This window comes from Dromaius novaehollandiae, chromosome 4, assembly GCF_036370855.1.
Source record: "Dromaius novaehollandiae isolate bDroNov1 chromosome 4, bDroNov1.hap1, whole genome shotgun sequence".
NCBI lineage: Eukaryota > Metazoa > Chordata > Aves > Casuariiformes > Dromaiidae > Dromaius > Dromaius novaehollandiae.
Genome location: NC_088101.1, coordinates 23,584,176 through 23,599,466, shown reverse-complemented (window position 1 = coordinate 23,599,466; position 15,291 = coordinate 23,584,176). Strand labels below are relative to the sequence as shown.

At 38.2% G+C, this 15,291-nt stretch overlaps 1 protein-coding gene across 1 annotated transcript in view; it reads right to left on the bottom strand.

Annotated features, from left to right (window-relative positions):
* Window positions 1-514: 514 nt before the first annotated feature.
* The window catches only part of ANK2 (ankyrin 2), a 200,409-nt gene continuing 185,632 nt past the window's right edge, over window positions 515-15,291 (bottom strand). Inside the window, exons 41-49 of the mRNA XM_064510615.1 lie at window positions 14,932-15,063; window positions 14,263-14,409; window positions 12,777-13,062; window positions 9,980-10,274; window positions 8,159-8,251; window positions 7,585-7,668; window positions 5,812-5,979; window positions 4,012-4,194; window positions 515-658 (exon numbers count right to left, since the gene is read on the bottom strand). Coding sequence (XP_064366685.1) covers window positions 644-658; window positions 4,012-4,194; window positions 5,812-5,979; window positions 7,585-7,668; window positions 8,159-8,251; window positions 9,980-10,274; window positions 12,777-13,062; window positions 14,263-14,409; window positions 14,932-15,063 — 1,403 coding nt within the window. The 3' untranslated portion in view covers window positions 515-643. The remainder of the gene's footprint in view (window positions 659-4,011; window positions 4,195-5,811; window positions 5,980-7,584; window positions 7,669-8,158; window positions 8,252-9,979; window positions 10,275-12,776; window positions 13,063-14,262; window positions 14,410-14,931; window positions 15,064-15,291) is intronic.

The window sequence follows — 15,291 nt, the reverse complement described above, 5'->3', positions numbered from 1 at the left end:
GCAGTCTTTAGGTCCAAATACTCTTGCTATATACAGTTTACATGTTAACATCCCCCTTGCTTTTTTTTTTTTTTTTTTAAGTGGTGCATGTACATAGTCACTTGAAGAGGCCTGTAGATGAAGTTGGCTTGACAAATGCAGTTTCGTGAAGCTAGTGCAGAAGCAAAGGAACAGAAAAAGTGGCGATGCTGACAAATTCCCAGTACGGCACAAAGACGACGATTCGGTGGATAAATCATCCCAAATGAAGGATGCTATCTTTGGTCACAAATTAGCTTACAGGGTAAAAAATAACGAAAACTCAAAATCAAATATGGGGGGGTCGGCGGGGGTAAAATGAATTTGCTGCATCTGCACAAGTAGAAATGGCAGTGTCTTCCAGTGATTATGTAGGTCATAACGTCACACCTAGAGAAGATAAATGCTGCGTACTGGATGGATGGTTATGTGATGCTGTTGAGGGGTGGCAGCTTCTCACTTTGCTTCGTGTTTCCAGTCCTCCTTGCAGAAGTGCCTAAGAAGCTGCTGGAGGTCATGTTGGAGGTCATCCTGTGGTAGTGCTTCTGGTGTGTCTTCCAGCTCTTCTATGTGAACATACTTTCCATACCGGTCCTTCATCACAGTCCTCTTCTGTGTGCTGGCTTTATTCAGTGTTGTCCTAAAGAAAAAGAATGAGGAAAATGTTCTTTAAAAGCCCACAGCTCCTGAAGCTTTTCAAAAGCACTCCTTTTCAGTTCTAAAGCTCTTTCATTTAAAGTAAAATGAGAAGAACTGTAGCTGGAAGCAATAGTTAAACCAACTACTGTGGTTAGGTATTCTTTATGCACTCTGAATAAAAAGCACACATCGCTTTAACTAGCTTTCATCAGGTAAACTACTAACCGTTCATCTGTACATACTTAATAAGCATACAGTTTTATATGCCTGACAGAAACATGCTGTAACACACAGACGTGCAACATATCTTGAAATCCACACAAGACTTTCCTGCTTGCTCTATTTAGCTTCAACATAGTGTTGTCTCATACAATAGTAACTTAAGATTTCTTCACCCTGGCTTCAGCTTCTTTTTAGATGATACCTTCTTGAAGACTTCTGAGTAAGTCAAGTCTTACTTCTGATTGTCAGTAAAACTGTACTTGGGGCAACTAGTGTCTTAAAATGTTCTGTTAATTTCTCTCTTACTTCATCAGAACCTCTTGCCCTACTAGTAAAAACTTTAAATCTCCCTAAGCCTTCTTCAGATCTAGGCAAGTAAATGGAGTTGTCATAGGGACAGCTAGGTGTCTCTTAGCCTGATCCAGAAGCCCAAATTTTGATCAGTGTCTGTAAGCGAGGACTGTGGGAAGTCAGAATACTTGGAAATTCCTGATTGCTCAGCCAGGAATAGCTTGATGCACAAACCTATTTTAACAGACTGTTGATGCTTCTTAATTTGACCTGTATGACCAAAACATCCCTCTATCAGGCAGAAGGCTTTGACAGGTATACCTGTTTCTTTATCTAGAAGTAGATGAAGGTCAGCAGGTCCTCCAGCTCTGTTTGCCCTTGTGACACCATCACAGTAGCTCTGAAAACAGCAGTATGTGTTTGCAGCTTGTAAGGGCTTCCCTCTCAATGAAGTGAGATATTGCTTATTCCAAGTATAAATACAAATCAGGCAGGAATGAATTAAAACTGACCCTTTACAGTTCAGTCAGTGTGTTCTTTCCAAATGCTAATATTGGCTCTACCATGCTAATACATTGGCACTATCAATACAAATGGCCCGAAAGAAAATGCATGTATGGTAAGCAACATGTAGTAGCATGAGCTTAAGTTGTGTGTAGTAGGTACGCATATATTTGTTGTACTAAGTAGCTCTTATTTTATTATTGCTAAATATTTTCATCTCTCTCTGCCCTACCTCATTCTTAATGGGGCTTAATTCTCACATGCATGTGTATCTTCTCATCCATTTTGATAATACTTCGAATTACCAAATGATCGTGGAGCCAACTCTTATGTAAAATTATTTTTGAAGTATCCTTGATTTATTTTGTTAACTGTAAATCACAATCTGTTATTTTATATCACCTCCTATGATCAATTCGGCAGTGATACACATTACTGAGCCAGTCTTTCCAACTGAATGTAGACCTTTCAGTGCTTACATCCCTTCCTGTAATAAAATGTTAGTAGTAATATTTAGTACCTCTGCAAATAAAGCTTCAAATACTGCAGACAGTGGTTTCACTTCAGACACTCAAACATAAGCGGATTTATTATGAGTTTGTTAGTCCTTTTCTAGTAACAGTTCGTTGACATGCCAAGCCAAACCTCTTAATAATTGATCCATCCTCTTTCATGATTTCTTTCTCTACTAAAGCAGGGAGTTGTACTTTCGTTTGGTTACCTGCATAGCTCAAAGCCTAAATTAAAACAAAAACAAAACCCTAGGACAGAAGATAACTGTTCTTCATACCTTAATCTTCATATTAATGAAGTTGACTAAATCTATGCGGCGCTGAGGAGGTGCTTAAAAACACAGCATGCTGAGAAAAGTATGAAGACACAAGTAATTTGGAAGTATGTGCCTGCCATTTGCATCCTTTCAAATCTTCGCCAAATGTATAGAGGAGTAACAGTTTCTCAAGGGTGCCTTGGTATTTTATTTTCAACTTTTAAACAGCCCAGCTCAAGGCCTGGAGCACCACATCTGCAGAGCTCATCATTTATATCTATTTATAACAATTCTTTTCCTGTTGCAGGAAACATTCTTTCTTTTATATCTGTTTCAACTGTCATCTTGAGCTCTGTCTCGCTGCCACGTCCCAAAACAGTTGCCTGTTCCCAGTGCTAGCAGTACAGAGAAATAGGTGGGTGATAGTTCTGAGCCCTGACTGTACTGAAATGGATGCAGCAAGGAGCGGGGTCCTGCAAGTGTTCCACAGACTATCTACTCTTGGTAATACTGCACAGGGGAGAAGGAAAAAAAAAAAAAGGCAGCATTTTATTTTTTTTTTGGCTAGACATGGGTTTCTCTGTGGTATCTTCTGCAGGGTTCTTGATTTGCCTTTTGTTTTTAAGTAAAAAGCCTAACTAGAAGCTGTTAGGTGAGGAAAAAGTGTCGTTTCCAAGCCTATTCTTTGAAGCTCTACTGCAGCACATGACAGCTTTTGTTGCTTGCCTTGGTTTTGCCAGGAGAGGGATCTGGCTATGGGGCCTATATTCATAAAGGGAAATTTGGCATCTCAGATAGCTTACTGCTGTTGTCCTCCCGCAGTACGTAGAACTACTGTACTGCAGAAAACCCATACCTGCACCATGAAATTGTTGCATCTATGTCTTCATGTGATATTTTGTCAAACTAAAAAACATAGTATTTAAGTTACATATATTGCCAAGAAGCTCTTTTCCGCATGAGCCTTTAAGTTGGCAAGGTATTGTACATGTGTTATTTAAAGGGATAATGGATGGATTAAAATTAAAGGGCTATCAATTCCTTGTAGGAAAAAAAAACTGTATTAGTTTAATACAACTTTTCTATTACTGACATGTCTATAAGCTGATCAGAAAAAGCATTAAAACAGGAAAGGTGCTGAATAGCTTGGTAGCTCTTTCTTCCTTTCAAGGACAAAATGAACAATTGCTGTGAGGCATGGACTTGTCTAGAGAGTAGACTTAACTGTTCTAATTTCTGAATTAGAACTGCTGCACGTGTTGGTTGCAACATATGAATGGGCTATTCTAAGAGTAACCACACAAGTGAGTTCTAGCCACTTTCATCAAATCCTGCATGTTTTTGGAACCTTAAAATGTTTCATAGCTAATTCCTTAATGACAGACCTTCCCATCCCCAGCCTGCTTTATACACTAAAGTCTTCATAGCATGGCAGCATATAACAATCGAGGTTTATACTCAGTAGCTGAGTGATGTTCCACCACCAAAACTCTTTCAGTAGAGTACAATTTGTCCCTGGGTATGCTGTGACATTTGTTTTAACATGTGCATTTCAAATGCCTTTTTACCTCTTCAAAGTCCTCTTTGGCTGACGGAAGATCAGTAGCTAAGGTTGCATCCCCTAAGTGTTTCTCCGTCCTCTCTCCTTGCACTACAGTGGTCTTTATGACTTTGCTGACCTTGCGGCCTTCTACTGGTTCAGACTGGAATTTGGAGGCACTAGACAAAACAGCCGGTTCAGACAAGGTCACCTGGAGGGTCAGAAAACAGAAGTATATTGGGTATGAATTACATAACAGATACAAACTAAGCTTATGTCTTTTAGTTATCTTACCACCATTCTTTCTTAATCACTGCCCTACAGAACAACAATGTAAGAAATGTCTCACTTCCTATGTGTACTCATCAAAATAGCGAGTGTGCCGTTTGTTACCTGCTATATAGCTCCAGAACGAGACAGTTTAAGATTTGTGCCAGTTCAGATTGCAGGAGCAGCCCTGGACAATTTACTCTGCTGAGTAAATGCTCTGGCTGTATTGCCACAGCTGAACTGCTTCTGGAACCTGAACCAGCCTGAGGGTAGCAGGGATATTGCTCCCCTCCACCACAGCACAAGCTGCCATACTGGCTTACCTGCCAAAGCCAGCGCAGTATTATACCAAGTAACAAGTGGACCTCTTCCTGTGAATCTTTGCTGGATGCATGGGTAATATGGATCAGTGGTATCAGTCCGTATCATATAATTAAGGATTTCTAGAGATGTAAGTCATGCTTGTAAAACCAAGGAGCTCTTACAGGAGTAACAGACCAGAATTTTTAAATACCACGTGAAAGTGATAAACAGGATTTTATTTTGCAGAACACAAATTAAATGTGTATGGGTTCCGTATTATAAACTGCAGTTCCATTATTGTTAACTAACTGAAAAAAAAGACTTTGTTTTTGTGTTACCTTACTCTTAGGGAATTAATTCTGATGAGTAAACGGGAATGGTGGGAGAGAACGGCAATCATGTTCTTAGCATTTCTAATGACAGTTTGTTAAATGTTGCTTTCAACTTCAATACTGCTGAAAGCAACCTCTCTCACTAGCTTTGGCCCCTCTGTCACTACCTTAATTATGCTGATACAAATATCTGTAGGGCTACATGGTGAACTAGGGCATGAAAACAGAAACAAAAAAGCATTTACCTTTTCAGGTTGGGGTGCTTTTTTTGTTTTTTGTTTGTTTTGTTGTGTTTTTTAACTGTTTGGCTCTACAGACAATCTGCACAGAAGTAATACTTTTGTTTAACCTCTCCAAAGCAAAGAACACATCAGTGGGTTAAACCTAATATAACTATTTTAAAAATGGCTTAGTTGTAGAATCCTGGAGAACATCAAATCATTTATGACATATACTAACTTTCTTATTAGATAAGTGTGTATTTGTTATCAGACCCCTTATCATTCATCTCTGTGTCATCTTGGTACAGAACTGCTTTCTTTATGAAGTCATTCAATTTGAACCTGTCTTCTGACTTCCATATTCAGAGAAAATTGCCTTTTTGCCCCCGCCTCCCTCTTTCTACAACTTTTTTTTCTGAGGCCTTTCCATTTGCAAGGATTCTCTTTTTTTTAAGTATAATTAAAAATAATGTTGTTGGCATGAGCAGGATATAATTACTAAGTATGCTGTTAAAGCACTTGGCCTCTAACAAGATCAGCCAGCAACACAATGCCTCTTCCAAGCACTTCCTGAAGTCTTGAACTTCCAACAGGAACTGTGTAACAAGAACAACATAAACGGGGAAAAAAACAGTCAAGAGCAGGGGAAGCTCTGTTCTTTCAGATGCTCTGTACCATCACAAGGAAAGTAGAAGGTCTAACCTCAGACTGTTCACTGTCGCTCTTCAGCACAACCCGTTTTACAACTTTGGAATAGCCATCTCCTTCTTCAACTTGAACAGGCAACTGTTGTGGTGTTCCTTGCATTACGACTTCTTCTTTTTCTATGCCATCTGGAGAAACATATCGCCGGATGATCTTTCTTGTGACCTGAAAGAATGAAATAGAGCTTTGTGTGTTGAAAGAATCAACAATAACATGCTATTCCTTCTTATTCTCCATACAGTATTTTCTACTCCAAGGCCATTTTTTTTCAGACCTTAATGTATGGAACTACACAGGTAGTTCAGTGTTTTTGCCTTTTAACACATTTTCACAAACACCTATAGTAAAGCTGCACACTGATGCATTGGCCCAACTTAAGCTACCATACAGCAAAGCTCCTATTAACTTATTTCACAAATAGGCACATTATACACATTGGAACTACTCTTTAAAACAGTAGTTATTAATAGGAAAAGACGCTTACTACCTTAGAGAGAAAACATATTTTGCAACCACACAACTGCTAGAGGACACTTTGGGACTGACATTTTCAAAAGGATCATCAAATTAAAAGACTTGAAAGATTCACGAAAGGACTTGTACATGACACTGTTGACACCGATGGTGCCAGCTACCCCTAACCACTGCTTAAGTAGTGAGCTGGAATCAAGCCACTTAAGAGACTAATCTGGTGCGTGGGCTTTCTAGGCATTGGCAAGCCAAAGAGGAGCAGAAGAGAATTATGGGGTACAAGATAAGATGAATCCTTCTAGGATAATGAGAATGTACCCGTCTGCATGACTTAAAACTCTCTACTTTCTCATACGGCTACCCAGTCACTTTAGACAAGATAACATTAAGCATTTACCTCCCCCTTTGTCCAGTAACTTATTTGCTATGACGCACAATCAGACAGTTTGTCTCCTGTATCCAACAGTCACAGAGGCTGAGGTATTTCCCTCTCCATCCAGTAGGTCAAAGACTCATGCTCACTCTTGTAGAATGTACTCAGGAATACTTGTTGTTGTTTGGTGGGGGGAGGCGGGGATGGTATTTGTTTATTTTAATATGAATTGGAACAGCTTCTAGAGAGGTGCAATCCAGCTAAGGGTCTGTGACATTTTCCTGGGAGATAAAAGCTGCAATTTGCCACCAGCAAAATTCAGCTCTGCCAAGCCCAAATCTGTAAGCACCGAGATGTCAAATAAAGCAAGGAGGACAGGACTTCCTCTTCCATCTCCATGGTGTACAGAATTCAGTTTTCTAAGCATGCTCTGAAAATGCTTATTTTATGAGGCCGTCAGAGAAGTAACTAGTTCTATATTCTCTGCTCCCTAAAACCTGAACTGTATGTACCAATAATGTGTGCAGTCACAACTGAGTAGCGATTTTGAGGATCTGGATTTAGGTGACTTTTGTGGATCTAGCCCTCGAGTAGTTTCATTAATATGAGCAAAGTCATGCTCTTAGATGAAACTAAAAAAATCCAATGAAAATTCTACATAGTTCTGCATTTCTGAGGAGGGGAAAAAAAGTGGTAAACTCATCAAATAATGTCATGGTAAATTATAAATTGAAAAAAGACTGGTCTTGTAAATTAAAATAAATTTCCAAATCTTGAAATCTCCCATTACAGAAACTCTATTTTCTTTCATACTCTTAAAAAAAATCATGCCCCTTTGCAAAAGAAAATTAAGCATGTATGTAGATTTATTTATCCTTCCTTTTATAGGACAGTAGGAAGGTAGCAGGGGGCATAACTGACAATACCTTCTTTACCACTTTGTGGCCATATTCATCTGTATATTGCTCTTCTGTGACTGATTCTGGTGGTATTTCAGGCATGCTATCAGCCTGTATGACAAAGAACAAACTTCTATTAAGCAGTGACTTAATGTAAGTAATTTCTTTAAATAAGCAACTTTAAAATTGGTTAATTGGTTAAAGAATGAAAAAGGAAAAAAAAGATAAGTATTAGAAAAAGACATGTTCTGTATATAAATATTTAGAAAAGTATTAGTATGTATTAAAGAAGTATAAAGCAAAGGAAAGTTATCCCATAGCTGACAGGCAAATCTGTATTAGTTGACCATATATAGGTCTGAAAAGTCTTTGTCTTCCTACTGAGGCATCTCACAGAACGTAGAGCAAGATTAGCAGCTCTACTATAATCGTGTTCTCCCCAGAAAAGGTACTAAAACAGCTCATCTAATGGCCATGCATCATTTGGGAGCATTCCAGCTTCAGGTGCAGTACCAGCCAAGTGGGTGTCTCAGCAGCAGTCCGACAGGTGTTACCAGGGCATGATCACCACTGGCACATGCAGTAATTCAACACTCAGTACCTGAATAATCACCCGGCGGCGAACGACCCTGGTAGTTACCATCTCTTCCTCATCTGAGCTGGTCTCCAGCTCACCTAATTCCTCTGCTAATTCCTATTGGAAGCATGGAAGCAGTGCTCTGTTTACTGATGCTGTATATGGTATTAGCAGTACTTACAGGTTCTGTCTTGTTTTTATCTAAAAGCATCTTCTCTTCTGAAAACTTCTGCTTCTTGTATTTTGACCTTTTACCTTTTGTCCTCTTACCTTTTAATCTGTGAAACATTTATGCAGAGGGAAAGAACAGCTGTGGCCACTTGACTGTACATTAGCTGAACATTAGCATATTGAAAAGAGAAGGATGAATCTTTAGTACTAACGCTGAAGGATGTTTTTAGTGCAGGTTGCCAGAGCCAAGCCTGAAATATGCTGCGTGACCTGACTGCAGACATACTAGAAGGCATTACTAACACCATATGTGGACTTCATATCGACCGAATATGATTCTATATTAATTGCACAGGAAATTATATGAAAGCCTTTTAATTCTCCATACTGAGAAATGCACAGTGCAGCATATAGACACTGGGACTGAACAAGTTTAGCTAGAGGAGAACACATCTACAGCCTGGGCACTGGATAGGTCAAAAAAAAATTAGTAGTAAGTTTTGAGGTTCTCTCCTGCATAGGGAAGAATTCAAAATTTAAATGAACAGTTCAGAAGGCAAAGAGAAGCTGGAAAAAAACTACCTGGGAAACATAACAGTGTAAGGTGGGAAAAATAATAATTTTTTTTTTAAACCTCACTGGAAGAATTATAGGTAGTAAGAAGCAAATTATCCCTACGGGCAGCCAGGATGTCTTTTTCCTAGGCAATCGATGCCTTCTATACTGAGTCCTGTTGTAGCCAATCTTTCAACATCTGAGTTATCCTACACCTTTATGTTCCACCTTTCTCTGAGATCTCTGCTTCTAGCTTAGTGTCAAAACAGGAAGCTTCATTTCTGCTTAAGGAGAAATGTGCTTTCTCTGCTCTAACTTCACTGGTAAAATTCATTTCCTGCCCAATTATGCCTTCTTCTTTTCTTCCACTTTAAACAGCTTTCTTTGCCTTTCTTTCTTAAAGCTTTACCTCCCAAGTAGCTTTAAATTTCCAACTGAAAGCCATATAGTTGCTCTCTCTTATTTGCTCTTTCGACTTCTTCCCCTCACCGTCTATGCAGTAAGGTTGCCTTGTCTTACACAGCAAAATGACCTACCTCACCTTTTTACTTTTTTTCCTTTCCTTCTCTTCCATCTCCCTTTCTCTTTACTGCTTGCATATTACACCTACGCCTGCCTCAAGTTTTTTTTCTTCCAGTCCATCCTTGGTCTTCTCCAAAGTAGATCCAGCTACCTTTTTTCCATTTCATTGAGTTTACAGTATTTTTCAGATAGTGCTGCTCTGGGTAAGTCTTGCCTTTTTTCATAACTTTTGACATTATTGCTTTGGTTTTTAGTACATCTATTTTTCAGCTTTCACTTTTTTTTTTCCCTTGCATGTTATTTACACTATTTAATTCTCTCTCACATGCGTGGACGTAACTGATATGGACCAAACGACAAATGAGGGTAGCAAAAGTAGAATTACAGTCTACATTTTAGATTTTGGGATTTCTTTGTTTCAGCTTTCTAAACCTTCATACAAATGATAGCCCTGATAAACTCCCATCTGCCACTAAGCCTTTTCTCTTTCACTTTGTGGTTATCAGGCTGATTAAAAATAATTCCATCTTACTGAGTGAGCCAGACAGAAAACTTGCTCTTTTGTGTCAGTTACATTGAGGCAAAGTTGATGTTTACCTTTTCTAAAGATTCCTCTTCATAGCCGCTTCCAGACTTTTCTGGCTGTTCATCAGTTGACTCCACTATGACTAGACTAGTTCTCCTTGGTGAGAGGTCATCCTGGTGGAGCTGGGACTCGTCAGGCTCTTGGACAATGGGAGAGTCGCCTCGCTGAGCAGATGACAGGGGCTGTGGGTATGGTTTTTCATACTCTTCCTTTGCCACGCTGACATGTTTCGATTCTTCACTTGCACTACCTGCTGCCTTTCCCGTTACTGGTCCTGTAGCCTGCTCTGTTCCTGGAGTTGTGACACTGTGAATTACAAGTTCAAGGAAAGTAACTACTATGCAGTCATTTTTGATTTTTGTAAATGAAACATCTGTGCACCAAATAAATGGTGTTATGCCTTTTAGCAAAGTCTACAAATCACTGATACTCTTGGGGAGTTACTACAGAGCAACCTGGCTAGGACCCCCTCATATATCTTTCTGCCTAAAGAAAACCTCCAAATGCACATCCAAATATGGCACCTGATTCTGCAAGACTTGGTCTTTGTAAAGAATTTATGTGAGCCTGGCTGTCACTTGTGTCCTCAGAAATCTACAGAATACCTGTTAGCCTTTTTGGGAAGGAGAGGGGATCACTATAGATGGATGTGAAGCAAACTACTATCAACATCTCCTCATTAATTACAAGCTCTACAGCTGAAGGTGATGAGAGACCAACTGCAGGACAAACCTTTTATGTGGCGTTCTGGAGTCTTTCCAAACAGCAAGAAATTTAGTAGAATGTCTTACTTTGTAATGTTTTTTGCACTGAACATTGTTTCATTGTTAATTTCTGTCATAAACTATTGAAATATATTATTGCGTATATTACTAAGTAATTGTATATAGATAGGTAATGCATATATTAAAACATATGTACATACACATTTTTCTGTTGCATATGGGTGAATGATAGTGACTTTAGTCAAGTTCTAACTCTCATCTAATTAAAGATTTAGCAGACAACATAAGTCTGACTCATCTGCCATTTTCCTAATGGCAGCACTTTGAAACAGTCACTTCTGATTTACACTAGTGTGAAAACAATATCAAGTGTTTCACTACCTAGAATTTCCTTTTGAGGTTGACTTTTCTCTTTTGATATATATATTTTTCCCCCCCCCATCCTCAAAATTAACTGGGTAATTAGTAAATTTAATAATAATTTTAATAATAGGAGTTTAAGTAACAGTTACAGAATAACTTGCATGGATAAGTTTTTTTTCTGGTGTAAGTTGGGCCTTGACAAGTTGTTGTGCTCCCCTAACTGTTGTCCCCAGAACAACAATGTTCCAAAGAAAGAAAAAAATTTCATTGCAGTATAAGTTTAATATCATTGATCCAGCCTTTTTCCCCCCCTTTCATTGGGCAGTATCTATTATTATATAATTCCTCTTGGTATCTGTGGGTTGTTTGGTTTTTAGCCATTTAGGATTAGCTGTCTTTGTTCAAACTAGACTTGAAGTACAGTAATTTTCCCTGTCATTGCTAGTATTCTTTAGTATTGCCAATATTGTCTCAAAAATGTTTGTCTCTGGAATAACGGTAGTTTCAAGGAATCCCTGCTCTGACTGCACAGTATATATAAAGAGCTTATTAACATTTTTATCAGCTATCAGTATTTACAGTTGCGTTGTCTTCTGTAACTTGTCTACTATCTGTAATGCACCCCAACTGCTTTGTTGTACCTTGTTTGCTTGTTCTTTCTGCACAGAACTGTGCTAGTTCTCAAGCTACAATACACATAATTACAAATGTATTCGCTACTCCTCAAAAACAGTCATTTTCTCATGCAAATCATTAAGAAGGATTGCTATTTTTTGTGCATCAGTGCTATGTAAATCCTCTCTCTCCCCTAAATGCTTGTTCCTGTCCCCCACCCTCTCTCCTGTTTGTAAAGCGCATCTTGATCAGAAGAATCCCCACCAGCCCATTTGCTGGACTCTGTATTGCACTATGGCTCTTCTGGGCTGCATCTCAAAATCAAAGCTAATCATTCCCAGGAAAATCACTTCTTTGGAAGGGAATCTTTGATATTTTGCTAGCCCACAGATACCCGCATTTACACAGCTTATAGCTGTCAGTGTGGACAATGATTAGGGTAGGAGGGGAAGAAAGAAACATGATCTTCTTTGTCACTTTATCAGCTCAAGTGAAATCAGCCCCACCAACAGCCCCAAATCAAAATTCAAAGCTACCCTGTACAAGTCTTCTAAAACTATTTTATCATTTGCTGTTACTTTAAGTACTTTTGTCTTGTCTGTATAGAAGCCTGTTTCTATTCTTTTGCCATCTGAAATTTGTTTTTAAAAAATCTAGTTGTTGCCAATACATAGTTAGGAGTTTTGCAAGAAATCATTAACTTAGAAAATCTTTGTCTCAATTCAGAAATCCACCCTGAAGTTGAAAAAAGGAGCCTCTAGTGTTAATTCCATTAAGCTTAACATTACTTACTTACAGCCTAACACATGGAAAATATACACAGTTTGCAAAGATAATTCTACATTATCCCTCTTCTCTTTCATACATACTAGATTATTGCTTTATGTTCATAGTGAAGAACAAACCCACTCTTGCACTCCTTAAGGCTTCTTCCATATGTATTAAAAAGTTAAACACATAGTAGGAATTAATGAACTAGCATGCAGAATCAGAGGAAAACTATAGCTAGTCCATATGCTTCACAGAAAAGCAAAAAATCATCTCATTACACAGGAGAGGGATAATCTGTTCCCCATAGGTTTCGTTCTGGTCTTCTGACACTTACCAATATTCATGTTGTGAAGCAGCAGATGGCTTTTCTGATATGTTTTGGGATTTCCCTGAGAATTCAGTTTGTACTTGCTCCTTATGTGCTTGCCTCAGGAGCTCAGCCATTGGTACTTCTGCTTCACTCCTGGGAGTACTGTCCTGAAAAGGAGAATAACTGACAGAAACATCTTCCTCAGAGACAATAGGAGGGTGTTCAGATGGGTCACTGTCTTTAGATAGTCTATGTTCTTCTTCTTTCTTATGCCTTGGACTGTACAGTTCTTCTTGCAATGCAGAAAACCCTTTAAAAAACAGAGAGAGAAATGAGAAGTGTCATTACAAGTCTTATTAGAATGCAGGAAGTCCTTTTCATTCTCGGTGTACATTTAAAATCCCAGAAGGAAGAAATTACCTCTCTCTTTTATGGGGGTAGGTTTTAGTGACTTTTTCCCCCCCTTTGTTATGTAGCTGCTTACAGAGAAAATAACTACAAGTATGGACAAAGAATTTGTCATACGGGACTAGATACAAGGACTAGCTAATTTATATGCTTCAAAGAAAATTGTAAGAATCTCCTTTTGTGGAACCAGAAAAATCCGCATCACAAAAGGTTTCATTATAGATTCAGAGGCAAACACATTCCTAAAGCGTGTGTTCTAATCCTGCAGAAAACAAAAGATAAGTAAGTTCATTTCTATTCAGCAGGCTACAAATCACAAGCTTAGGCTTTTGTTTTTCTTTACTAGCCACATTCAAAGGGAACTTGGAAGAACAGCTTAGGGGAAAAATGTAACTATTTGTTTTGAATTTGAGCAGGCTCTTAAACTAATCAATTGTTTTATCAGAATGCTAATTAGAGCAAGCATGACTTTTTATTCCTAAATCATCTTAAAGATGAGAAGTTTGCTGCCATTTAATATCTTACTGGGCTACTATTTCAATATTCAGTTAAAGGTAAAAAAGTAAGATAAGATAAAGAGAATTCTATTTTAACATAACTTGTTAAAGGCGTTACTTCAGTGTACAATGATTGAGCTAGTCTACTGCACTTTTACATTTAAGAAATTCAACAGCATCATAGCAGAATTACAAGTGATATCACGGATACTTGAATGCAAAGGTTTTTTCCAAAGCCCTGAATAGTTGTTGTTTTTGGAAACTATCTTTTTACAAATTTTGATCAAATCATAATGCAACCTTGTTAACTGTTATGAAAGCATTTGTATAAGCAAAAAATAACCTGGGCGTAAGTACTTGCAGTGATTTCTGAAAACATTCCTTTATTTGCATTTTAAGAATTGACTAATGCAGATATCTTATACATGGTGAAATGGTGACTTCTGCAATGTCACACTTGCATTGATCCTTCTTATCTGTGCTTTTAAAAATATAATCAGTCATAAGAGTTACCAGATTATCCTAGCCAAACATTTCGGAACAGAACCTGGTGGTCAGATGAGATAACGTGGCCAGTGTGCGGCTTTGTGTCAGGAGATGTTTACCTTCACTATGGTCCAGTCCTATTGTCTGTTCAATTTCCTCATATGTGCGAGTGCCATGGACCTGCATGGTGTCTATGCCGCTGGTCTCCATTAGATGAACGATATCCATTCGGTTGATTTTTGTAAGACACTGGGTAAGATTTGTATCTGTGGCATTAGAAAGACACCATGTAGCTGAGTTTAGAATTTCACATGCTCTTTTCCTTCTATTTTCCATATCAAGGAAATATACTGGATACTCAGCAATATAAAATCATATATAAAATACAAATGCATTTAGAAGAACTGCTGTATAAATTTGAAAATTACCTGAAGGGCTGCATATAAGAATTACCATCTTTTTTCTCCCTCCCTCTAGAAATTTGGTTTAATCCCCCAAATTTTTTTTTTCATTTAGGAAAAAGAGGCCTCAGTTTTTCCACTTTTGCTTTGCTGTAAGATGTTTTCCCTTTTCCCTTCAAATGAGCAAGACTAAACAATTTTTTCTAATGCAGAATCTTACAATATGCCATGTTATACAGACAAGCTTAAAAAAATTAAGCACATCTATGGTCATTCTTTCTGTTGCCTAAATTTTACCCGTGCTTTCTTTTTGTAACTGTAATGCACATCTATCACCTCAGCTGGCAAGTTGGAGGCACTGCAGATGTACTATTATTGGAAACAAACCTGTTGCATGTTTCCCATCCCTTTCAAGCCAGTATTTCAGAAGTGCATGGCTCTGGTCTTGAAGTGAATTAGGATTTTCAATTCGGATCTGGTGAATTTGCTCTTCTGTGAAATCCAGCTCTCTTGCTAACTCTGAAAAAGAGTTCCATTTCTGTGAAGAGGTCTGTTTTGTTTTGTTTTTACATCTATTTTAATGGCTGGCAGCAGCAAACTAGAAAACAAACTTTTCCTGAAACTACATTTTCTTTGCTCCTATGTACCTTGTGCTGTATTTGGAGACACTGTTAAACAACATGTTCAAGAGAGAACTGTGTTATGCCTAGAAGTGATGGATCTGTGTGAGCTTTTATGTGTATCAAG